This window comes from Balaenoptera physalus (genome assembly GCF_965194825.1).
Source record: "Balaenoptera physalus genome assembly, chromosome: X".
NCBI lineage: Eukaryota > Metazoa > Chordata > Mammalia > Artiodactyla > Balaenopteridae > Balaenoptera > Balaenoptera physalus.
The window spans coordinates 59,129,867-59,156,548 of NC_138903.1; the positions used below are offsets into that span (position 1 = coordinate 59,129,867).

Here is a 26,682-nt window from a genome sequence, read left to right on the forward strand (position 1 = left end):
AAAAAGACCTACAAAACAAACTCAAAACAATTAAGAAAATGGTCATAGGAACTTACATATCGAAAATTACCTTAAACGTGAAAGGATTAAATGCTCCAAAAAAAGACACAGGCTTGCTGAATGGATACAAAAACAAGACCCATATATATGCTGTGTACAAGAGACCCACTTTAGACCTAGGGACACATACAGACTGAAAGTGAGGGGATGGAAAAAGATATTCCATGCAAATGGAAATCAAAAGAAAGCTGGAGTAGCTATACTCATATCAGATAAAATAGACTTTAAAATAAAGAATGTTACAAGAGACAAGGAAGGACACTACATAATGATCAAGGGATCAATCCAAGAAGAAGATATAAGAATTATAAATATATATGCACCCAACATAGGACCACCTCAATACATAAGGCAACTGCTAACAGCTATAAAAGAGGAAATTGATAGTAACACAATAATCGGGGTGGGGGGCTTTAACACCTCACTTACACCAATGGACAGATCATCTAAAATGAAAATAAATAAGGAAAGAGAAGCTTTAAATGACACAATAGACCAGATAGATTTACTTGATATTTATAGGACATTCCATCCAAAAACAGCAGATTACATTTTCTTCTGAAGTGCGCACGGAACATTCTCCAGGATAGATCACATATTGGGTCACAAATCAAGCCTCAGTAAATTTAAGAAAATTGAAATCATATCAAGTATCTTTTCTGACCACAACGCTATGAGATTAGAAATGAATTACAGGGAAAAAAACGTAAAAAAGACAAACACATGGAGGCTAAACAATACGTTACTAAATAACCAAGAGATCACTGAGGAAATCAAAGAGGAAATCAAAAAATACCTAGAGACAAATGACAATGAAAACACGACGACCCAAAACCTATGGGATGCAGCAAAAGCGGTTCTAAGAGGGAAGTTTATAGCTATACAAGCCTACCTCAAGAAACAAGAAAAATCTCAAGTAAACAATCTAACCTTACACCAAAAGAAAATAGAGAAAGAAGAACAAACAAAACCCAAAGTTAGCAGAAGGAAAGAAATCATAAAGACCAGAGCAGAAATAAATGAAAGAGAGACAAAGAAAACAATAGCAAAGAACAATGAAACTAAAAGTTGGTTCTTTGAGAAGATAAACAAAATTGATAAGCCATTAGTCAGACTCATCAAGAAAAAGAGGGAGAGGACTCAAATCAATAAAATCAGAAATGAAAAAGGAGAAGTTACAACAGACACCACAGAAATACAAAGCATCCTAAGAGACTACTACAAGCAACTTTATGCCAATAAATTGGACAACCTGGAAGAAATGGACAAATTCTTAGAAAGGTATAACCTTCCAAGACTGCACCAGGAAAAAACAGAAAATATGAACAGACCAATCACAAGTAATGAAATTGAAACTGTGATTAAAAATCTTCCAACAAACAAAAGTCCAGGACCAGATGGCTTAACAGGTGAATTCTATCAAAAATTTGAGAAGAGCTAACAACTATCCTTCTCAAACTCTTCCAAAAAATGGCAGAGGAAGGAACAGTCCCAAACTCATTCTATGAGGCCACTATCACCCTGATACCAAAACCAGACAAAGACACTACAAAAAAAGAAAATTACAGACCAATATCACTGATGAATATAGATGCAAAAATCCTCAACAAAATACTAGCAAACAGAATCCAACAACACATGAAAAGGATCATACACCACGATCAAGTGGGATTTATCCCAGGGATGCAAGGATTCTTTAATATACGCAAAGCAATCAATGTGATACACCATATTAACAAATTGAAGAATAAAAACCATATGATCATCTCAATAGATGCAGAAAAAGCTTTTGACAAAATTGAACACCCATTTATGACAAAAACTCTCCAGAAAGTGGGCATAGAGGGAACCTACCTCAACATAATAAAGGCCATATATGACAAACCCACAGCAAACATCATTCTCAATGGTGAAAAACTGAAAGCATTTCCTCTAAGATCAGGAACGAGACAAGGATGTCCACTCTCACCACTATTATTCAACATAGTTCTGGAAGTCCTAGCCATGGCAATCAGAGAAGAAAAAGAAATAAAAGGAATCCAAATCGGAAAAGGAGAAGTAAAGCTGTCACTGTTTGCAGATGACACGATACTATACATAGAGAATCCTAAAGATGCTACCAGAAAACTAGTAGAGCTAATCAATGAATATGGTAAAGTTGTAGGATACAAAATTAATGCACAGAAATCTCTTGCATTCCTATACACCAATGATGAAAAATCTGAAAGAGAAATTATGGAAACACTCCCATTTACCATTGCAACAAAAAGAATAAAATACCTAGGAATAAACCTACCTAGGGAGACAAAAGACCTGGATGCAGAAAACTATAAGACACTGATGAAAGAAATGAAAGATGATACCAACAGATGGAGAGATATACCATGTTCTTGGATTGGAAGAATCAACATTGTGAAAATGACTATACTACCCAAAGCATCTACAGATTCAATGCAATCCCTATCAAATTACCAGTGGCATTTTTTACGGAGCTAGAACAAATCATCTTAAAATTTGTATGGAGACGCAAAAGACCCCGAATAGCCAAAGCAGTCTTGAGGGAAAAAAACGGAGCTGGAGGACTCAGACTCCCTGACTTCAGACTATACTACAAAGCTACAGTCATCAAGACAATATGGTACTGGCACAAAAACAGAAACATAGATAAATGGAACAAGATAGAAAGCCCAGAGTTAAACCCACGCACTTATGACTTATGGTCAACTAATCTATGACAAAAGAAGCAAAGATATACAATGGAAAAAAGACAGTCTTTTCAATAAGTGGTGCTGGGAAAACTGGACAGCTACATGTAAAAGAATGAAATTAGAATACTCCCTAACACCATACACAAAAATAAACTCAAAATGGATTAAAGACCTAAATGTAAGACTGCACACTATAAAACTCTTAGAGGAAAACATAGAAAGAACACTCTTTGACATAAATCACAGCAAGATCTTTTTTGATCCACCTCCTAGAGTAATGGAAATAAAAACAAAAATAAAAAAATGGGACCTAATGAAACTTCAAAGCTTTTGCACAGCAAAGGAAACCATAAACAAGACGAAAAGACAACCCTCAGAATAGGAGAAAATATTTGCAAACGAATCAACGGACAAAGGATTAATCTCCAAAATATATAAACAGCTCATTCAACTCAATATTAAAGAAACAAACACCCCAATCTAAAAATGGGCAGAAGACCTAAATAGACATTTCTCCAAAGAAGACATACAGACAGCCACGAAACACATGAAAAGATGCTCAACATCACTAATTATTAGAGAAATGCAAATCAAATCTACAATGAGTTATCACCTCACACCAGTTAGAATGGGCATCATCAGAAAATCTACAAACAACAAATGCTGGAGAGGGTGTGGAGAAAAGGGAACCCTCTTGCACTGTTGGTGGGAATGTAAATTGATACAGCCACTATGGAGAACAATATGGAGGTTCCTTAAAAAACTAAAAATAGAATTACCATATAACCCACCAATCCCTCTACTGGGTGTATACACAGAGAAAACCGTAATTCAAAAAGACACATGCACCCGAATGTTCATTGCAGCACTATTTACAATAGCCAGGTCATGGAAGCAACCTAAATGCCCTTCAACAGACGAATGGATAAGGAAGTTGTGGTACATATGTACAATGGAATATTACTCAGCCATAAAAAGGAACGAAATTGAGTCATTTGTTGAGACGTGGATGGATCTAGAGACTGTCATACAGAGTGAAGTAAGTCAGAAAGAGAAAAACAAATATCGTATATTAACGCATGTATGTGGAACCTAGAAAAATGGTACAGATGAGCTGGTTTGCAGGGCAGAAGTTGAGACACAGATATAGAGAACAGACATATGGACACCAAGGGGGGAAAACTGCGGTGGGGTGGGGATGGTGGTGCGCTGAATTGGGCGATTGGGATTGACATGTATACAGTGATGTGTATGAAATTGATGACTAATAAGAACCTGCAGTATAAAAAAACAAACAAAACAACTAATACTAAACTTTCATTGGGTTATTTGTATGGAAATATGTTAATATAAATGTTTCAGACATTACATGAAATTTCTAAAAACCTTATATGTTCTGGTATAATGTTATAAGTCATAATCCTAGTTATTACTTTAAAATGTATATCTCAGAAATAACTAATTTTCTTGTCAACTGCATTATTATGAACTTTCATCAAATCTTTAACCATGGTCATTTTTAAGTCTTTTGTCATTTACAGACAGTTCTGGGTGTACTCTGATGCTTTTGCAAATATGTTCCTATAAAAGGGTTTCATCTTCAAGAAATTCATGGAAAAGACTCTGACAAGTACAGGTTTCTGGTAACTGACTATACTGCTGAACTGAATGAACAAGCATTTTCAGAACTCTAATGAAAAACTGATGAACTCATAAAAGTGCTAACAAAAGATCAAGATAAAAAAAATTAATTACATGGGACTGAGTGAACTGATGAGGATGAGTATAATTTTTGTGACTTTCTGTTTGAATTAAAAAAAAAATCCCACAAGGACTCAGAGGCAAAGAATATACAAACCAATTTTCACTGCAAAGTAAAGGAGCTGTTACAGTGGAGGATTACTGGACTGAATGTCAATATTATGACATAGTATGAGTGTGTTTCATGTTTGGTAATTGCAATCATTGTTGCTTTTGTTGTGGTCATCCATGTACAATGCTTGGTGTCAGTCTATTTATCTCTTGTAAAAATAAAAAAAAAATCTACAAACAATAAATGCTGGAGAGCGTGTGGAGAAAAGGGAATCCTCTTGCACTGTTGGTGGGAATGTAAATTGATACAGTCACTATGGAGAACAATATGGAGGTTCCTTAAAAGACTGAAAATAGCACTACCATACGACCCAGCAATCCCAGTACTGGGCATATACCCTGAGAAAACCATAATTCAAAGAGAGTCATGTACCAAAATGTTCATTGCAGCTCTATTTACAATAGCCAGGACATGGAAGCAACCTAAGTGTCCATCAATAGATGAACGGATAAAGAAGATGTGGCATATATACACAATGGAATATTACTCAGCCATAAAAAGGAAGAAACTGAGTTATTTCTAGTGAGGTGGATGGACCTAGAGACTGTCATACAGAGTGAAGTAAGTCAGAAAGAGAAAAACAAATACCATATGCTATCACATATATGTGGAATCTAAAAAAAAAAAAAAAAGAAGAAAATGGTCAGAAGAATCTAGGGGCAAGATGGGAATAAAGATGCAGACCTACTAGATAATGGACTTGAGGATACGGGGAGGGGGAAGGGTAAGCTGGGACAAAGTGAGAGAGTGGCATAGACATTACACTACCAAACGTAAAATAGATAGCTAGTGGGAAGCAGTCGTATAGCACAGGGAGATCAGCTCGGTGCTTTGTGACCATCTAGAGGGGTGGGATAGGGAGGGTAGGAGGGAGGGAGACGCAAGAGGGAAGAGATATGGGGACATATGTATATATATAACTGATTCACTTTGTTATAAAGCAGAAACTAACACTCCATTGTAAAGCAATTATACTCCAATGAAGATGTTTTAAAAAAAAGATCCTCCCTTACCTTTTACTTCAGATTTCTTCCCAACTTTGCCATCTGTAGTTTAACTTTTACATGGACATGTTGATAATATTTAGATCATTTCTACTCTGTTCTATATAGTTGTCTGCTGTGCTGTTTCCTTCCTGCCTAACTGTGGGAAAGGAGAATGGTGGTAGGGAATTCCTGGAACAAGAAGCCTGCAGAGAGATCTAAAAAAGTTCACACAAGTCATTTGCCCTCAACCTAGCCAAGGGAAAGCCTCTCTCCATTTTTCCAGTATGTGTTTGTTTCAGAATGGGTCCTGGGATTCATAGCCAGACTCTCCCTCCCTCCTCCATCCCTCCAAATATAAATGTACCCCCCCAGGAGGGCTGGTTCAGAGGACTAGGAGTGGTCCCCTAGGGGCAGCAGCGAGCCCAGTAAGGTGAGGTTTCAGGGTACTGCTCCTTTTGTATGTCAGCCTGGAACAGGACTAAGAGATTCACTTAACCTTGACCCAGTTCCATCCCACTTCCCTGCCAGCAGACACACATATACACCAAGAGATGTGACACATCTCACAGAAGTGTGACTCCTTTATACTATTCACCACATACTTTTCACATGTGCTATTGCCATGTCTCAACATGGCAACCCCATGCACATTTTTACTCTTATTTTATACATGATGAAATGGAAGTTCAGAGAGGTGAATGTGAGTGGCAGAGCTCAGATATTATTTCCAAGGCCATATGAACCTGATTCCAGGCTCCAGAGCCAGAGGGAGATTGATACTGCACGGTTTTCTGCAGCTGCCTGTGAGCCCCTTCTGCTCTCTCCATATGAGAATTCTTATCCTATGGCGTAGAATAGGGGGCTTGGGTCTATGAGAAGGCTCCAGGCTGGAGCTGTGGGTCTGTATCTCTCCTTTCCTCTCTCTTCCCTTGATCAGCCCTGGGTCTGGCTCTTACATGCTGGGGAGGAAAGGAGGATAGAAAAGGTGGAATGGAAAACAATTCAAGGAAGAAAGCTGCAAACTGTCCAAAAGTCAGCATTTCTCCACGGGTAAGGAAAATGGAATGGTCTGATTGTTATACAAGGTGGCATTAAAAGTAACATAATTGACTGCAATGTGAAATGCCCTTTTGGAAAATTCCAGATGAGGAATAAAAATGAGGCAGGCTCAAATGGATTTAAAATTCCAAAAGGTTAGAAAGTGGAAGGCTTTGTGAAGTGTGTTTCTCTTTCTTTTTATTCTCCTACCAGGACCTTTTCAGCAATATTCCTTTCCAATTAACGCTGAGCAATGAGCAAGACTCCTTTTAAAAGTACTTCTTATGGCATAGATGGAGTCTCCTGTTTTGTTATGCGAAATGAATGTCTAGGAGATCAGAATGGAATTATAGGGCGAGCCGTGACTCGAATCCATAAGGAGACCTGGATTTAAGCCCTAGCTCTGTCATTAACCTGAACTGTCAGCCAGGTCATTTCTCTCTGGGTCACTGTTTTCTTATTTATAAAATGGGAGTGACAGGAAAAGATGTTAAACTAAATGATTTTTTAAAAATTTCTGGTCATAAAATATTTATTAAGGTATACTTTAGGGAATACAGTGAATATAAAATTTAGGATCACAGAATAAAGCAATTTCAATTCTCTCAAAAGTCAGCCCAGTCTTCAATGCTCCGCAGATGTAAAACCACTGGTGAGACTCACTAAAAGCAGTTTGAGTCCTTTCTGGTTCTATGGACCATGCTCAGCCTCTTTCCTCTCAAGAGTATAGTCTCTTTGTTACAGAATAGGCGGTCTCTTCCAATTCTTCCATTTGGTATGTGATATGAGGAGACATTTCTGCCCCACCTGTCCCCTTCTCCAGCTCCCCCAATTAGGCACCATGTGAATGCCCTGTCCTTGAAACTGAGCAAGTACCTTAGAAGAATGAGGTATATGTGTGCAGGCAAGGAAGGGAGGAAGAATTATGGCATGGTGGGGGAAAGAAAGAATTGAGAGGCAGACAGATGGATTCAAATTCTGGCTCCACCATTTTTCAGCTATTGTGATTTTAAATAAGTCGCATAACCTTTCTGAGCCTTATTTTACTTGTCAAAAAACATGGATATCTTCTGCCTTGTGGGATGTTGTAAAGATCAAGCAACAGAAGATATGTGAAAGGGGTTACAACAGTGTTCACTACTCCACAAATATCACTCATGGTCAAGTCTGATATTCAGTGGGTTCACACTGGTATGGGGTCCATTCTGATTGGTCAGAGCTTGTGCCACAGCAGTTGTGGAATATTTAGAGTATCACTATCTGGTGGTTATTATTAGTATTACCCAGGATTTCTAGAAGGCCAATCCTCTTAGAAAAGCCTAGAAGACTCTCCTTCTCTGGACCTGGAGAGTCATGCCTCAGCCAGTGCTCACTCCTTTCCAGGGCAGCTTGTTCAGATACATGTAAAGAGCGATTGCTGAGCATGTGCGCTCCTTTGGGCTCTGCAGTTATCAGGCGGTTCCTAACAGTGCCAGGTTGGAGCATGGCAAACCATGGCGGTAGATGGGCTATGAAGAACACCTTGAACAGAGAAGTTGAAAAGACATCTTAAGATTGTGATGAAGACAAGTTATGGAATGGTTTTCCACAGAGGTCTTGGTGAATACGAGAAGTCCTACTTGCTTGCATTTGAGCAAATGCCGTGTTCCTTCCATAGAGAGATGGACTGCCATGTTCCTCAAACTTAAGTGTGCATAAGAATCACTTGGGGACCCTGTTAAAGTGCAGATTCTGATTCAAATGTCAAGGGTGGAGACTGAGACTCTGCATTTCTAACACACTCCTGGGCACTTTGAGGAACAAGTGGCTAGATGACCTCGTTGGAATCATGTGCCTTGAAATGATTACTTCTTCTGGAACAAGGGGCTGACTGCTATGCCCCTCTACTTCAATTCAAAGTCAGAGCCTGGTAGTGAAAATAAAAGGGATAGGGACCTACTCTGGTCAGGGAAGCGGTGGCAGAGCTGCAGAATGAACGGACAGAGGTCCTGTAAGGACCTCTCCTATCCATAGACCCCTCCCCTCTCCTGATTTTTGAGGGTCCCAACCAGCATGGGCTGAAGCAAGGAATTCAGAGAAATGGACTATTTACCATCCCCCATTCCCCCCTCCCTGGTTAGTTCATTTGTTTCTTCATTCATTCACTAATTCATCTAACCATGTATCTACTCAGTAAACATTTACTAAGTCCCTTGCTCTATGCCTAGTCTTGTGATGAGCACATTTATTTAGAAAGGAATCAGATATAATCTCATCCCTCAAGGATCTCAGTCTAATGGGAGAGAGACATAAATAAATTGCAATTCAGTGTGATACATTTTATAATAAAATATGAGCAAGGTTAAATAGATTCATGAAGGACGGATGTTCACCATTTCTGGGTATAGGTGGCTGGTTAGAAAGGCTTCATAGTGAAGAAGGTGACACTTAAGATGGGATTTGGTATGTGAGTATTTGTTACGCACATACAGGAGAATGCACTCCAGGCAGAGGAACCAGCACGCGCAAAGGCACGTACTAGTGTGTCCTGGCAACTATAAATTGTTGAGTATGGTGTGTATTAGTTAGGATGCTTTCCATTGTAAGTGAATATCCAACTAAAAGTATCGTGAACACATGAACAATAGCTGGTTTATTATCTCACATGACAAAAAGTCCAAAGGTGGTTCCCAGGTAAGTTCAGTGGTTCAATGTTGTCATCAAGGACCCAGAGGTTTTCTTATCCTTCTTCTCTATCATCCTTGCTTTGTCAACAATATTTCTCTTCTGGATTGCAAGATGGTTATTTTGTCACATGCAAGCATAGCTACATCCAGTGAAGAACAGGAGGACCACTTCATTCCATTTGTGTCCTTTTAGTAGGCAGGAAAACTTTTCCCTGAAGCTACCCATCAGACACCCCTTCCAGTCCCCTGCCCATGCCCTAAATGCAAGGGAGGCGGGGAAGGTGAGTATATGGAGTTTTCAGACTTTATAGTGGGAGGCTCTTCCACAGGGAGAGGTGACAGGAAAAGAGCCTGAAGAAACCAGGTTCTGAAAGCCTTATATGTCTGGCTAAGTATTTTACATTTTCTTCTACAAACTATTTGGGAGAAACTGGATCAGAGAACTAATATAATCAAATCTGCATTTTTGAACGATCACATTGCTATGTTTATATATATGTATGCAAGTACAGTTGACCTTTTGTAACTGAGCAGGACCTTATGGGGCCCTCCCAGGACAATAACCACCCCCCAAATATCCTCTGCCTGTCTCTTGTCTGTAGAAAAACTTTAGCCGCTTAGGCCTTCCCCAAGTTTCAAAGAATAAATTTAATCAGAGAAGTGAAAAAATGCAGAAAGGAAAACAGTAAAGCAAGACAAAATAATAATAGTTTAGCCATTAAACAAAGTCAAGGACCTTTAGTTACTCCTCAAAGACGATAGATAATATTCTTAGCCATATCCTATGAACTATTTTGTAGATACTAAAAGCCCCAACAAGTAGAAGAAGTTAACTGTATTGTGCCCACCAACATGTAGACCCCAGACCGAATGGAACCAGAAGGTTGATGATGTTGACTCCCAATTACCTCACCACCAACCAATCAGAAGAAGGTCCATGAGCTGATCATGCACCCCACAATCTCCCTCTCTCACCCTGTCTTGAAAAACCTTTCCCTGAAGGCCATCGGAGAGTTCAGGTCTTTTGAGCACTAGCTGCCTGGACTCCTTGCTTGGTGCCCTGCAATAAATGCTGCACTTTCCTTCACCACAACCTGGTATCAGTAGATTGGCTTTACTGGGTGCAGGCGAGCAGACCCAAGATTGGTTTGGTAACAGTTTGAACAACGTGGGAGCTGGGGTTAGGGGCACCGACCCTCATGCAGTTGAAACTCTGAGTATAATTTATAGTTGGTCCTCCACATTTGTGATTCTTCAGTATACACGGTTCCTCCATATGTGCTGTTCCAATGATTCAACCAACTGTGGATCATGTAGTACTGTAATATTTACTATTGAAAAATATCTATGAATAAGTGGACTTGTGCAGTTCAAACCCTGTTGTTCAAGGGTCAACTGCATATATAAAAGTTCTGGAATGACAGATATCAACTGATACTAAGAATCATCTCTGAGGAGGAGAGTAGGATTGGAGGAGGTGGAGGGGGACATGCACTTTTTACTCTTTAGCAGTGGTCCTCAACAGGTGGAGATTTTGCACCCCAGGGGATATTTGCCAATGTCTCCAGATTTTTTTTTTTAGTTGTTGCAGCTGGGAGAGTGCTATTGGCAATTAACAGACAGAGGCAGAGATGTTGCTAAACAACTTACAAGGCATGGGACAGCTTCCACAGCAAAGAAGAATCCAGTCCAAAATGTCAATGGTGCTGAGCCATATTCTGTAGTATTTATCCTTTAAAAATGTTTAAAAACATTATTGCATAAACAAAAATTTATAAGCAACATTGGAAAGCAGATTGGAAAGGTAGAGACTGGAGGTGGAGAGACCAGTTAGGAAGCTGTTACAATATTTAGTTCAATGGTTTTCATTTTTCTTTCTTCTCCCTTCCTTCCTTCCTTTCTTCTTTCTCTCTCTCTCTTTTCTTGGGCAGTAGGAACCCTTTATTCCATGAAATTTTCCTGGATCCCAGTATATAAATCAAGGAATCAACTAATTGATCAGCACTGTTGATGCAGGAGTGGGGTCTAGAGCCCTATCTTCTGACACTTTCCCTCCCCCTCATGGTGGCCTGATATGCTTCCATATCAGAGCACTTTGAAACCCTCTGCCCACCCCAGGTAGAGGCTGAGGCCTGATCCAGCCCAAGGATGGTAGAGATTGAGAGGCTGAGAAGATTCTAGAATTAGTTGTGTGTGGTATGTTTGGTAGACCAATCATGATAATAACTCAGATAGCTAATTACAAAGTGTTACAATTTTGTCAGTAAGAAGAGGCATTTTGGGGACCATTTCTAATTCTAATTTGGTACAGATAACTCCCTTACCATTAACACTAAGTAAAGGAAAACAACTGAAAAACTGAGAGAGCAGGTGGAACTGATGGAACAATGGAACATGGTGATTGGATATTAGAGGAAGCTTGGAGGATTCCCAGGTTTTTGTGTGTGGGTGCTATTCATTAAGGTGAGGAATAAATGAAAGTACAAAATGAGGAGTTCAATGTTGTATGTGTTGCATTTGAGGTGCCTGTGACACATTCAGGAAGAAGTGTTGAGTAGACAACTGTATACATGGGTCTGAAGCTGAGGGAGAGATCTGGCCTGAAAACAAAGGTTGGGAGTCATCAGCACATAAATTGTGGTTGATGTCTTGAAAATGAGTGAGGTCATCTAGGGAGAGTAGAGTGAACCTAGGATAGAACTTTAGAGAAAAGCAGTGGTTGTGGAATAGGCAGGGCAAGATGTCTCCCTGAAGGAGATGGGGAAGGGCTGAACCAGAGACAGAAGAAGAGATTAAGGAAAACGAAGAGTCTTCAACATAAGAAGTGTTTCAAGAGAGAGGAAGTAATCAATAGTCAAATGTAGCAAACATGTCAAATAAGAAAATGCCCAAAAAGTGAGTTGCCTTGGTTTCTCTCTCAGGGCTCCTTGACAGTGCTGCCTATAAAAGATTTGAGGATGAAAAACCAAGGACAGAGAATTTTGTTAGAAATTGACCAATTCAATTCAAAGTAACTTTAGGCCAAAAAAGTGTAATGTAGGGTTGAACAACCAAACTCGAGAGACAGGGATACAGCTGGGCCTCAGGAACCACTGGATCAGAGCCCTTGAACACTGCCAGGACCTGAATCTAGCTGTATCTCACTTATCAGCTTCTCTCTGCATGCCATCTTCAGTCTCTCCTGCAGAAGACAAGACTGGCCCTCTTCACATGATAACATGGCCTCTGTACCTCACATAACCTGAGAGTGATTGAATCCCTTTCCCAAGCTCCAGTTAGAAAAGTTAAAGGGTAGAATTAGATGGTCCAGGCTTAGGTCAGCTAACCATCCCTAGACCCATCTCTGGATTGATAAGCTATGGTCAGAAAGTATGTTTTGAGAGGCAGTGGTAGTACTAGGTATCTAAGAACGCAAAACTCACACACAATTTTTAAATGAACAGATACAATTCTATTCTTTTCTCACTGGCCTTCAGCTATTAATCGTGAAGACGAAACAAGTTAATGAGTGTGAAATGTTCTTTGTAAATTGGAAAACATGACAGAAATGTGTTATTACTGTCAAATGTAGACTCCGTTACATTTCCCTCTAGAATCCTCTAATTTGGAACTAGGCAGATTTCATTAAAAAAATGGAGGGTGAAGAATTTCTCAGAAGAAGTGGAAAGTTGCAAGCAGAGAGAACAATTGAGCAGGAGAGATTAGTGAGGAGTTCCTGAAGCCTTGGAGGTCCTGAGAGTTCACCTGTCTCCTTCCACTTCTCCCCAATCCTTTCCCAACAGAGACAAGTCTGAGCACAGACATGGACACAGGAAGCTGTGTGTTGTCTCTAAAGCCTGATGGTCCTGTACTCTTTGGTCTTTATACTTCAAATGCCAAGGAGGGAATTGAAGGTCTTATATTCTTTATGCTACCAGATCAAAATCCTTCTCCTCCTGAGGGCCTCTCTGTCTGTGGGGAAGCAGTCAGTCCCCCTCCCCACTATGACCCAATCAACTGCAGCTTGGTAGCAGCTTGGGGTCCAAGGAACCCATCCCATCCTAACACTATGACAAGATGCGCTCACCTTTGATGCCAAAATGACCTGAGCTGCCAGACAATTAAGCCCTACTGGAATGCCTAATTTCAAATTAGAGGAGTCTAGGAGATGTAACAGAGCCTACACTTGATAGTAATAGCACATTTCCATCACATTTTCCAATTTACAAAGAACATTTCACATGCATTAGCTTTAATCCTCATGATTAAGAACAGCTGAAGACCAGTGAGAAAAGTACAGAATTGTATCTGTTTGTGTATTTAAAAACCATGTGTGAGTTGTGCATTTGATTTAAATGTTTAACTTAGTAGAGGTTGCTGTGAAAGCCAAGCTGCTTTCATAAAGAATTCCATTTTAATTTTTTTAAAAAGTGTAAATGAGTTGAAAAGCACAACACTCTCCTTGTCTCAGTTAACCTCAGCTACAGCCAGCTTAGCTGTTCAGACCAGGATAAATACCCCCTTCAATTTGCATGGCACTTTAGAGATCCCCAGTACTTTGACATCCATCCTATCATTTAATCTTAAAAATAATCCTAGCAAGACAGATTGTCATCCAGATTTTCAGAAGTGGAAACAAAGGCATGGAGTGATGCAGAGGTTTGCCCAAGATTACTCAGCTTCTTGGGACTGCGCTAGGACTACAAGGTACGTGTATCGCCTCTCAGCCTAGGGCTCCTTCCCTTCCAATAGAAATGTCTGTTCTGTTCCTGAGACTAGATTGCAAGCTCTTTGAGGGCAGGATTGTGTCTTATTCATCTTGGGTAAACCCACGGTGGCTGATGCTCAAAAAATTGCTGACTGCCTGACGTTCTGAACGGGGTACAGATTCACCCCCATCTGTAAGCTGAGGAGCTCACTGCTAGTGAGTTCCAGGAACTTAGGAGAAAATTAGTCTCTCTACCCATTGCTTGGCCTTGCCACCAGGGGTCAGTACTACTGTTCATGAGCCCAGAGCCCAGGGTGATGGGAGCAGGGAGGGGAAAGACAGGCAAACTTGAGCTTCTGTTCCTAATGGCTAGCGAGGGGACTCCCATTGCCCATGGGAAGGACAAGCCCACCGCATACCTGCCTTCAAGCTCTTCTACTCTACTCCCGGGAGTCACGCTGGCTATCTAGGGAGGGTCCTTCCCCCGCTGTCCTCCCTGCTCCCACCCTGACTCTCTGACCCTGCCAGATGGAAGCTCTGGAGTGCCACTTCCCCTGCGCACGGGCGGCACACCCCAGGTCCCTGCTATCTGCTCTGCCTCCTTCCTTGGGAAGCGTCCTTCTTATAAAAGAGACCTTCGGAGGCATCTGGGAAGGAACCATCACGGGACTGGCAAGGGGAAGGGAAACATTCCTGAGACAGGAGCTGGGAGAAAGAAAGGAGTCTCTGTTAAGACAAAAAGTAAAAGGCAAAGAACAGACCCTCCTGGCACTAAGGATAAGTAGGAACCACTCCTCCCCTTTGGGCAGTTTTACAATTTCCAAAGTGCTTCCACAGTCATTAACCACTTTATATTTTGAGCCTCAACAACAGCCCTTAAAGGGGCCATTATCCCCACGTCTCCCCCTGCTTTCCTGACCGCCCTAATGAAAACAACCACCTCTCCGCCCTCCCAGCCCTATCATTTTTCATCTTCTTCCCCTGTTGTATTTTTATAGCCCCTCTCACTACCTGGCATTTTATTTTATTTTTATTACATGTTTACTTGTTTATTGTTGACAAATAAACATGGATGACAACCAAGCCATGCCCACTGGTGGAGACACACCTACTAACTGCTGCTGGGCTAGAGGGAGGAGCTGGGTTTTTTTTTTTTTTTTATTCTCCCCATGAGCCTCCTTGTGGGAGACCGCTGAGCATAAGAGTTACTTATGCAGGTTCAGGTGCCAACCTGCCAGGATTTGCCAACTATATGGCCTCAGGCAAACATCACTGAACTGCCTCTGTTTCCTCATTTCTACCTACCACTCAGGAGTTCTGTGAGGGTTAATGAAGCAATCCATGAAAAGCATTTGGAGGGGTGTCTGGCACAAAGTAAGTGCTTAATGCATTGTTAGCTATGATTGTGGTTATTTTGTTAGAACTTGTCATTATACTTTCTTCTTATTTTTCTATTGTTATTTATTTTATTTCATCATCTTCATCATCATTATTATTACTCTTATTTTGGTTTCTTCTCCTTCCATGTATTTTTCTTCCTCCAGCCCTAAGGATGCATGGTAGATGGGGAAATGAAGGCCCAGAAGCCCAGCAGTGGCTTGTCCAAGGTCTCAGAGTTCACCAAATTACCAAGAAGACCACAGCTTCTTAGCTCAAGGCTTGCTTTCCCTGAGCCTGGGACTCTTGGGAGACCTTTTGGCCACTGTGGCAGACTCTGGGTCAAGCTGCACAAGCTGAGTGATGTCAAGCTCAAGGAGACAGATACTTCTGGGCTAGACTTGGTGCTGTGGGGTCTATTATCTAATGTTGCCCAGGACCCGGCCACTACTGATCTCCTTCCTGCATAGCTGAGACCTTTTGATCCCAGCTGTAGGCCGAGCCCCATCTCCGGCATTCATCCAGGCACTGGGCAGCCCCAGGCGCACCTGCTGGGGTCAACATCAGAGCCTTGCTGTGGCCTGGCCCTGGCCCTGCATCCTGGTCCAAGTCACAGGGCTCTGACTAGTAACAGTGACCAAGTCCCCACTTTGATCCCTTGTTCCATCCTTGGTGACCTGAGAGCTGAGCCCTGCTTTGCCTTTACTGGTCCTCTCACGGACTAGAGTCTGGCCCTTTTTCCCCTGCTGGAATCCTGCCACTGCAGACAGACCCCCCACTCCAGCTGCCACATCTTTAGTCGCCCCCTAGAATACTTCGCATTACCTGCCCGTGGACTCCTTGTCAGTTGCCATGCTCTCCCCCAAGACACTGTGTGAGACTGAAGACCTCCACTTCCCCCCTGAAAGTCCCCACTCCTGGTTGTCGCCTCAGCTCCCCAGAGAGCCCGTTCTGCCTGCCTTCCTGCAAGTGTAGCAAGGCTTACCCTGTAGTGCCTGCCCAGGTCCTACCATCTCTCAGGGCATCCAGGTTTGCTGAAGCCATTATCCCATGACAAAGAATTTCATTCACCCACCAAGCCTGGCAAAGAAGTTCTAAAGCATTCACTGCCACTAACACAGGGTCTCCCTGAGTCATGTCCACGGGCCATCCTGGAGCCCTAGGAGGTCTCCGCTGTGTCATTGGCCCACAACTTGTTCCAAGCCACTTTTCTTCTTTCTCCTGCCCTGTTTCTCAGTCCCCTTACCCCCATCTGTGACTCCTTCTCCCTTTCCCTCCCCTCCCTTGCTGGCCAAATTTCCCACCCTGTGCTTAGGCCTGCCAGGTTCTCTCTGACCTGTGGGGGCCAAGACAGCAGCCCTTTTGTCAGAGCATTTGGAGCCACTATTTCATGTAGGAAATTGCTCATGTGCTGGGCTGATAATGACCAACAACCCTGCTGATAATCAGATGCTCATGGGATTCAGCCCTTGGTTGCTACTACTTCCTGTGAGGCCCTTCCAAGCCAGTGGTGGCCTTGAGCGGCCATCACACTTAGAAGTGAAACCCAAGGCCTCTCCAGAGAGGTGGAGTGGGTTGGCCCAAGGTGAGGTCTGCTGGGCCTGGCTAGGAAATGTAGCAGAGCTTGGTCCTTGGGGAATTTCATGTCCCCTGCCCTGCCTCTGACTCTCAGTCTATCAAGCTGGCTGGGGTAGGGGCCACAGGAGCTAGGAGGTGCCGAGCTGACCTACTTATGGGCAGAGCCACCGTGGCAGTGGGCAGGGACACTGCGTTCCTGAGCTGGGAAGTCTGTATTTCCCACCCGAGGCCTTGGTGACTGGGAGACCAGACTTTCTTTTTTATTTTTTTTTAACATCTTTATTGGAGTATAATTGCTTTACAATGGTGTGTTAGTTTCTGCTTTATAACAAAGTGAATCAGTTATACATATACATATGTTCCCATATCTCTTCCCTCTTGCGTCTCCCTCCCTCCCACCCTCCCTATCCCACCCCTCTAGGTGGTCACAAAGCACCGAGCTGATCTCCCTGTGCTATGCGGCTGCTTCCCACTAGCTATCTATTTTACATTTGGTAGTGTATATATGTCCATGCCACTCTCTCACCCTGTCACATCTCACCCCTCCCCCTCCCCATATCCTCAAGTCCATTCTCTAGTAGGTCTGTGTCTTTATTCCCATCTTGCCACTAGGTTCTTCATGACCTTTTTTTTTTTTTTCCCTTAGATTCCATATATATCAGCAGGAATTTCACTGCTCCAAGGGGCATCTAATGTCTTTTCTGGAGATCATATTCAGGCCTGCCTCAGTCTCTGGCTGCTTCCCTTAATGGTCCTGTGACACACAGAACCCTAGTGTCCATCCCATTTCCCAACCATCCCTGGGCCCCTCCCTTGGGCAGGAGGAAATTCCTGCCAAGGCAAGGAGCATTTTGTAGCAAAGAGATGATTAGCTGCCTTTCATCTGCCAGAACTCCTCGTTTAAAATGGTAGTATTCTGTCTCTGGGAGAGGAATGGATAGGGAATTCCCAGTCTTTTGTGTCTGGCCTCTGTGGTGAGGAAAAGGGGGACCCACAGTTTACAGATGAGGAAACAGAAATGAGGTGGCTTTCCTGAGGGCACACTGCTAGAGGGTAGCAGAACCAGCATTCAAATCTAAGTCTGTCTGGTTCCAAAGCCTCAGCTTCTTCAATAATACCAAATAACATTTCTTGAGAACTTACTGTATGCCAGGCACTATACTAAATGCTCTAATTCATTTAATTTAAACCTCCCAACCAGGTAGGTACTATTATTATCCCCCATTTTACAGTTGGGGAAACTAAGGCAGCCCAAGGTCACCCAGTTAGAAGGTAACAGAACTTGGATTTGAATCCAGGCAGTCCACCCCCACAGTTCGTGGGCTTAACCACTGCATGCTAACATCCTCAAGGCTGAACCGGTGTGAGAGGCCCAGAACTGAAACCGAAGTCTCCTGGTCTCTCAGGTCCGTATGCTGTGCATTATTGCCTCCTGAATGAATGTCCAAAGGCACAGCTGGTGCACCTCCCCCCAGGGGCCTGAATCTAAAGAAGGGGGTCATTCTAGGAGGCCTGGGCTCCTGCCATGCAGCCTCCATGGCTCTCCATCCTCAAACATCTGGCTGTGGGGGAAGAGGAGATACGCTTCCAAAGAGGGAACACTGCTCCACTCTTGGTCCTTGTGTTACTCGCCTGCCCCAGGCAGGGTGCTTCCCCTCATAAGCGTGTGTGCAATTGGAGGTAGGTGGGAAGGACCCACTTGCCTTGCCTCTGACTGACTATCATTCTGACAGGGCCCAAAAGAACAAACATCTGAGATGGCCCAGAGGCTAGAGAGAAGGTGAGAGATTCGTTATCACAACCTCCCCAGGGTACAAATGAGGAAACAGAGCCACAGAGTAAGTTGTAAGCAGAGGTGGAGGGATCCTTACAGACCCTCAAGACAAACCTTTGGACCAAACCACAGATGAGGAAAGTCCTCAAACATAGGCAGAGCTTAGCTCAAAGCAGGCTTAAGATCTTCTAGGGCCCCAGGATTTGGCCCTTTGCCTGACCAGCTAGAGTCTTAGAAAGGGAAGCGAGGCCAGAGGGAGTAAGTTATTCTGGGACTTGTGATGACATGTGCCCCAAGAGACCCAAGCCTGGCCCTTTGCCATGGGGTCCCTGAGAGCCTTCTGGCCACCAGCCATGGCACCCTGCCTGCTGAGGCTTGGGGGCAGGGGGGATCACTGCTTCTTAATGGCTTCCTGCCCAGAAAGCCTCTAGAAGTGCCTGGTGCTAACTCTGTTTCCACTGAAAGAGCTGACTTCAGTGCATCCAGAGGGTTTAAGATCAGATTCCAGGCTAAACTGGATATGGAGAGTTCTGAGCATGGGAGTAGATAAAGAAGGGAAGACATCATCACCTTAGAAGATGTTCAGAAAAGGACATATAGCCAGGCTATCTGATCTGGGAGAGAGCTGTGTTGCCCTGAGGCAGGGAGATGGAGGAAATGACCTTTGAGCGCTGGGATTCTCTTTGGGGCATTCCCTGACTTCCTATGGATGCCCAGGGGCAGCACAGTAGTTCTGAGAGGAGCAGTAACTGTCCAGAAGGGATTTTCTTCCAGACCTGCCCTGTACCTAACTCCAAACAGGAGCCATACAACAAACTTGACACTTAGCAACCTGTGAGCCTGCCTCTCATTGTACAGCTGGGAAAACTGAGGTCCAGAAAGGAAGGGGCCTCCCCAAAGTGCCAGAGTGACTCATGATTCATGACGTTAGAGCAGGGTGGGAGAATAACCCTGGGATCCAGGGCCCAGAGCCTCCTGTCAGAGAAGGTTTCCTAAGGCCACAGACTTTCCACTTCTATGACTGTCTCCACACCAGCCTGGGTCCTGCCCAGGTTGAGGGCTCTCCTCCCTGGGTCCTTTTCCTTGACACTCTTTCCAATGCCCCTGTGCAGTCTGGGTTCTACCCAGAGGCCCCCAGGAAGGGCTGCTGTGTCATTTGCAGGAGGCAGCGTGCAGGTGGCGGGACCGGCGGGTGAGCCACAGTGGGCTGGACGCTCCAAGCTTAGGAACTGTAATGTTTGGGGAATTTCAACTGGCGTTGCTGTCCAGTCCCAGCCAACTGGTTAACGGTGCCGAGTTTGAATCAGTGACCCGCCTCCTGGTCCCTCCTCCTCAGCCTCTCTTCCTCCCTCCCTCGGGCCCTCCAGGAGGCGCCTGGAGTGCAGGCGAGCTGAGCTCAGGCCGCTGCTCTCCGCCTCCTCCCTCTCCGAGCTGAGCTGGCTGATGGAGCGCAGGGCTAGGGCTGGCTCTTGCCGAGCCCCTGGTCCCGGGTAGCCTGGTCCCCAGAGAGGGAGAGGCCTGTGCCCAGCAGAGCTCTGCTGGGCCCGGAGAGCTCCCCTCACCCCACCATGCCTCTGTTGGACGTGTTTTGGGCTTGCTTCAGGAAAGTGAAGGTAAGAGGCTACGCAGACCTGGCCCAGCCCACTGCTCTGGTTTGAAGGAGGCAGCTGGGGACCACTGTGTGCTGGCTGGAAGGCAGATGGGCTTCTGAGACTACCTTGGAGCTAGAAAGGCTTGGGTTCAAGTCTTGCCTTTGTCACCAGCTCTGTGATCTTCTGCTGCTTTCCTACGAAAATAAGTCGGCTAGCTGGCTCTTCTTCTAAAACCTACCTCTGTTGCTTCCCTGGCCTTGTCACAAAGGCAAGATTCTTAACCTCTCTGAGCCTCTGTTTCCTCAGCTTTAAAATAAAGACAATAGCGACACCAACCTTATAGGGTGGTGAGGTTGGTGTTATTGTTTACATATTAAATGTATTCAAATATAAGAGATAATATGTGTAAAGCTCCTAACGTAATGCGCGGCATGTGGCATCCATACCATATGAGTAATGGTAACTATTATTATGATTACTGTTACTAATTTCCTTCAACATATATTAAGTACCTACTCTGTGCTAGGCACCATAGGATTTACACAAAAAAACAAAAGGGACATGGCTTCTGTCCTCAGAAAGGAGGTAAGAAAAGTGACAAATCTTTATCAGGCATCTACCATATGCCAGACACTATGGTAGACAGTTAGTCGGCCAATAAATGTTTGTTGAGTGCCTGCTATATCCTGGACACGGGGAATATACGAGCACAGCAGCACCCATGAGGATGTGGAGGGCATGATTTCTGCTCTAAAAAGCCAGAGAGCTGATATTTATTTAGTATCTGGTATGTATCAGACATAGGCACTTTCAGTTCGTAAACTGTGGTGGTGATTTTCACCACAAGCCATTGTTTTCCTGCTTTTATAGATGGGGAATGGACACTGTGAATGATTAAGAAATATTTACAAGGTCACTCAGATATGATTGGCAGAGTTGGGATCTGAACTCCTAAGTAAGTCCATACTCTTCTTGACAGTATATGGCTTCCCACAGCTGAACTCAGTAGGGAGACTTTTAAACAACTAGCCTGACTGTATAGAAGACAGGATGAAAGTCAAGCTGGGATCCTTGGAGGGACTTGGAAAGGTTTCACAGGAGGTCACATTTGGGCTGAGCTTGAAGCTTGAAGGAAGAGAAAAGTTTGTCAGTCCAAAAAGGGGGGAAGGGCATTCCAGGCATGCCTGGCAGAGGGAACTTCATAAGCAAGAGTCTGGAGGCAGTCAAGTTCTGGGTTGGGGGAGGGGCTGGTTTCATCATGTGCCTTAAGTGTGGGGTTCGAGAGGAGAGGAGCTAGAGAGAGGGGACCAGGGGCTGCCTCCCATAGAGTTTGGAATTGATCTGTGGGTTCATGGTCCTCACCTAGTGAGGGTCCCAAATGAGCTTTTCACTCATCTGCAGTAAAACGGGAGAAGAATGGGGCTGATGCAGTGCAGTTTTCAGAAAGCTAAATTAATTCAACTCAAAGGACTATTCTTTATTTAGAGATTATTATGACCTTCTTACAGGGATGGGGTTCAAATGATCTTTCTTTTATGAAATAGGAGTGTGAGATTTTTAAGATACCTGTCCTCAGCAAAATAAAAAAGTTTGCAACACTCTGACTGTTCCCCTCCTCATTTATTTAAAAATTCTCTTCCTCGTTCATGAAATTCCAGAGTTTGGGGACTGCTGTTTTAGGGGATGGGGGGATTTCAGTAAAGTAAGGATATAATTAAGTGGACAGTTTTAAGAAAAGCACTCCAGCAGCCTTGGACGGAAATGGTGTGGAGGGGCCCAAGTAGTGATGCGAAGGCCAGGAAGGTGGCTGCGATGGCAGTGGGGATGGGCGGGGAGGGGATGATGGGGGATGGGTGGGGAGGGGATGATGAGAGATGGGTCTAATGATAAGAACAGGACAAGCGGGAAGTGAAAGTACCCGTGAGGTTGGATGCCAGACTGGTACCACTGTCCACTCTCTGGAGAACCATTCTGGGTGCTTGGCATGGATTTAAATCCCTTTGCGCTCATTACTCCAATCTGTCAGACTCCCAGCAAATGCTCCCAACCCATGTCAGCCTCTTAGAAATTGTTGGGGTCGGACAGCCCCAAGAGAAAGTCAGGGCCCTCTATCCCAGGTCCCAGACACTAGCGCACATGCACACATTCACCCATGTGCATGTCCGTAAAGATGGAGCCTACACATGCGTTTCTGCACACTCTCAACTACACGCACATATGCATAGACACGCCATTCAAGCGTGTGCACACACACATATGCACGTAGAGACAAACACACACACAATCACATATGCACACACAGATATTACATATCCACAAGCATGTAGACTCACATACGTGCCCACATGCACATACAGAGGTAGGCACGCATGCACACAAATACATACCCTCCCATGCACGAGCTTGCAGGCACACACAAAATTATGGTGGCATACAGAAGCATGCACACAGTGGAAAGGCACGTGTGCACACACAGTGTTGTGGCAGATGCGAATCAACACATGGTTAGATCTCAGGGGTAAGAGGCAGCCTGCCAGACCAACGCACACCTTGAGTTTTGTGTCTCTTTTTCCAACGCTGCTGCTTTGAGGCCTCAGGGGCATGGGCTGCTCTGAGCCACCCTCCCTCTCTGAGCCGGCTCCCCTCCTGAGCAATTGCGTGGCTGTGCGGGAGGGGAGCTGTGGCAAATGCAAGAGCTGCCTGCAGAGAGGGGCATGGCTGTGGCCGAGCCTGCTATAGCTGAAAGGGCCATCTCAGACGTCTCATTCGACCTTCTTGTGGTCCTAATAGGGAAACCAAGCCCCCAGCATCCTGCACCACATGGAGCTCTCCATCAGCTGAGGAGGTTTGAGGAGGGAGGAAGCAGAGAAACTTAGAATCCCAGCCCCCCACCCCATACACACAAGCACACATACTAGCTGTGTGCTTTTGAGCAAGTCCTCTCTGAGCCTCAGCTTCCTTGTCTGCAAAATGACACTATTCGGGGCCTGCCTCACAGAGATGCTATGAGAATTCGGGGAGGTTGTGTCTTTAAAGTGCCTGGCGTGGGATAGGTGGTCAACACACATGACTTGTTGGAAACAGATTTCAGAACTGTACACCGGGGGCATCAAAGCAAAGAACAAGGTTATTCCATGTTTGGCAACTCCAGGGTTAAGGTCTCAGGTCTTGCCTGCTCCTTTGCACAACTCCCCTTCAGCCCTCTCCTCTGGTCCTGTCTGACTCTAGGACCAGAAACAACCTGTTTGGGAGCTGAAGGGTGACACCTCAGTGATACTGGGAAGGTGGCAAGAGGTCAGGCCAAGGCCCAGAACTGCTTTGAGCTGCACTGGGGTTAGGGGTAGCCAAGGTGCAAGGCGTTTGGATGTGAGATGAACCCAGTGTAAATAGTTCCGTACGTGTCTGATGTATCTTCCCTGGACACCAATGAGGGTTGAGAAGGTATCCATGACTTCTCAGCAGAGCACCATATATGCATGCGAGTCCCCCCAGCCTCACACACACGCATACGCACGGGACCATTTCTCTGATGTGTCCTTTTGCCCCATTCCAGCAACTAGCATGGTGTGATGCACATAACGAGTGCCTAGAGCATGGATACTCTCTCATATTACTCTCTTTGTATCAGGTGGGCATATCAAGTCCTGGAGGGTACTGGCCTGACAGGTAGAGAATCCAGCTGGAGCTCCATCTCAGCCATGACCTCTAGGTGACTTTGAGAGGGACAATACTCCCTGCTGGCCCTCAGTTCTTTCCCCTTATAACAGAGGTAGATAGTCACACAATATCAGAGATGGCAAGGTCCATAGAGGTCATCTGTTCCTCCATCCCTTTTCCTCCCTCCAAACTACCGATGAGGAAACTGAGGCTCAAAGAGGGGAAGAGATGTGCCCAAGGTCACACACGGTGTCAGGACATAGCTGGATCCACACATGGTCTGTGTAGTAGACTGTAGTCTCCCTACTGCTCTGTGGCAAAATCCAAACACAGCTCGTCTCTGGTAGAATATAACAGCAACACCAGCGGGACATGCCACACACATGCACATAAAGGCATGTGGTAATAACCCTGTCTCACCTAACTGCTTCTATGGGAGACAAAGCAAATCACAGATAGAAAATTCCCTTGTAAACTAGGAAGCTTTGTCAAGGTTGGCCACCCAGTTATGGTCCAACAAGCGACACCATGCTTTTCCCCAGTCATGTGCTCACACAGCCAGGCATATGACTGCAGATGTGCACAAGGGCTCTCCTGAGTTCACCCAAGGGCACACTCTCAAGCACCCGCTCCTGTGTGCGCAAAACCGCCTAGTCCTCAAGGCAAAAGGATGGCTAAACTGGAGAGCAGGGTACTTCCTGAGACAGCACAGCTGGAACAATCTTGAAAGTGGGCCCAGCCTGGGGATGGGGGTGGGGACCTCCAGAATTTGCCTGATCTTGACTCCTAATCCTTGCCCCCTCTCCTCCAGTTGCCTCATCTCAGCACAATTGGTGAGGTTTGCTCAAGAGCCATCTGAGATTGTACAATATTTGTTCTGGGGAGTGGGAGAGGTGGCAATGGGCACTGGCAAGGTAAGATGGGGAGTAGGAAGCAAGGCTTTGACTCTGGCTCATGTGTTGGACACAAATTCTTACTTTGCCTTCAGCTTCTTTGGTACCAAAAGGAGTATGAGTGGGGGCTGCCGGGGGTAGAGGACAGGCCTGATGATATGGCTGGTGGAGGCAGAAGAAGTGGAAAAGCCTGCAGATTGGTAGTGCCAGGGTTTTTTTCCCTGCCCAAAGCCCTATAGAAAGTTAGAACTGATATTAGCTACATTTATAGAGCACATAGTATGTGGTAGACACTGTTCCAAGCCCTTGACATATATTAACTCATTTCACCATCACAATCACTCTTCAAGGTGAGTGCTATTATTCTCATCATCCTCATTTTACTGAAACACAGAACTTTTAGGAAACTTATCCAAGGTCACACAGCTATTATGTGATAAACTTGGGATTTTAAATGCAGGAAATCGAAGTCCACAACCCATGTTCTATCCACTATGTTTATGTAATCTCTGCCTCAGTTTTTTCCACCTATAAAATGAGGGGGTTAGATTGATTTATCTCTGAAAGTCCTTCCAGCTCCGGTACTCTCATTATATTTAATATTGTTGACTGAAAAAAAAAGCAAGACTCTTGCATCTTCCCATACATAGAAAAGTGCTAAATGCATTAACTTGAGATGTCTGGTTTTCTTTAATTAACGGTAATCCTTTGATGTTCCAACTACCTGGTCTTTGTGGCAAAACCCCTATATATCCAGGGTCCTCCCTTACCTCTTCAGAACAGTCCTTCAGAACTGTCTTCCAGGCTTGAAGTCCTCAGAAAGACTGCCAAATAAAACGTAATTCTCAACTTTTAGGTTGTGCGTTTCTTCTCTGAACCTTTAAGCCAAGTGAAAAAAAGAACTGCTCCCAAATGTCAGTGATTTCTACTCAAGGTCCCTGGGGAGTGGAGCTGAGCCCAGGTTCAGAGAAATGAACCTGCCCTGGAGGCTGGTCCTCCCAGCAGCTCCTAGGGCTGGAGGAGAGCTGGAGGCCTGGCCTGCATTTCCAAATCACTAGTAAAAATAACAGGGAGCAGCGGCTCAGGCAGCCTGTGCTGGGATGTGGGGTCAGAGGTTTCACAGTGGGGTTGGGGAGTGGAGCTCCTTGACTGCATCCCTTTGGCCCACCCCTGAGCTGCCGCTGCCGCTAGGGACCTTGGAGTCCAGCTAGACCAGCAGCTCCAAGGCTGCAGCTGCCAAGGGACAGAGGAAAGGAAGCTCTGCATTTGGGGAATAGGGCTTGAGGCCCTGGAAATGAGCATGGGTTGAGGACATTCCCTGGCCTTTCCAGCTACTCTGGCTTGGGTCCCCCTGAGAGTTGAGAGAAGAATGCGGTATAATGATACAATGTAGTAGCTGCCGGAAATGGAATGCTGACCCACAAGCCCAGCTTCGGCCTCTTCTTTCCCTCTCTGAGACTCAGTTTCCTCATCTACAACATGGGGATAAGAGTCTCCACTTCAAAACTGATTGCAAGGGTGACATATGTGAAAGTGCCTGCTGCATAGTAGGTACTCAGAAAATCTGAGTTAAATTTGAAGATAGTCTATAGGTTACTCTAGGTGATCCTGGGCTCATAGCTTGGGCCCTCAGTTTCCTCATCCATAGAATAGGGAGAAATTCTACCTGCCTGAGGAGAGCCTAGATTTGGGGACATCCTGTGGAGATAAAGACAGTAGGAAACACTGATGTTACTACCCTGAGGCTTTGAAAGTGAGTTGTTTAAGCCATTCCCCTCACTCCTCCTACCCCA

General features: G+C 44.6%; 1 protein-coding gene across 1 annotated transcript in view; it reads left to right on the top strand.

The window, feature by feature from the left end:
• The first annotated feature begins 20,108 nt into the window (after positions 1-20,108).
• The window catches only part of STARD8 (StAR related lipid transfer domain containing 8), a 70,717-nt gene continuing 64,143 nt past the window's right edge, over positions 20,109-26,682 (top strand). Inside the window, exon 1 of the mRNA XM_082444928.1 lies at positions 20,109-20,360. Within this exon, the coding sequence (XP_082301054.1) occupies positions 20,316-20,360 (45 nt within the window). The 5' untranslated portion in view covers positions 20,109-20,315. The remainder of the gene's footprint in view (positions 20,361-26,682) is intronic.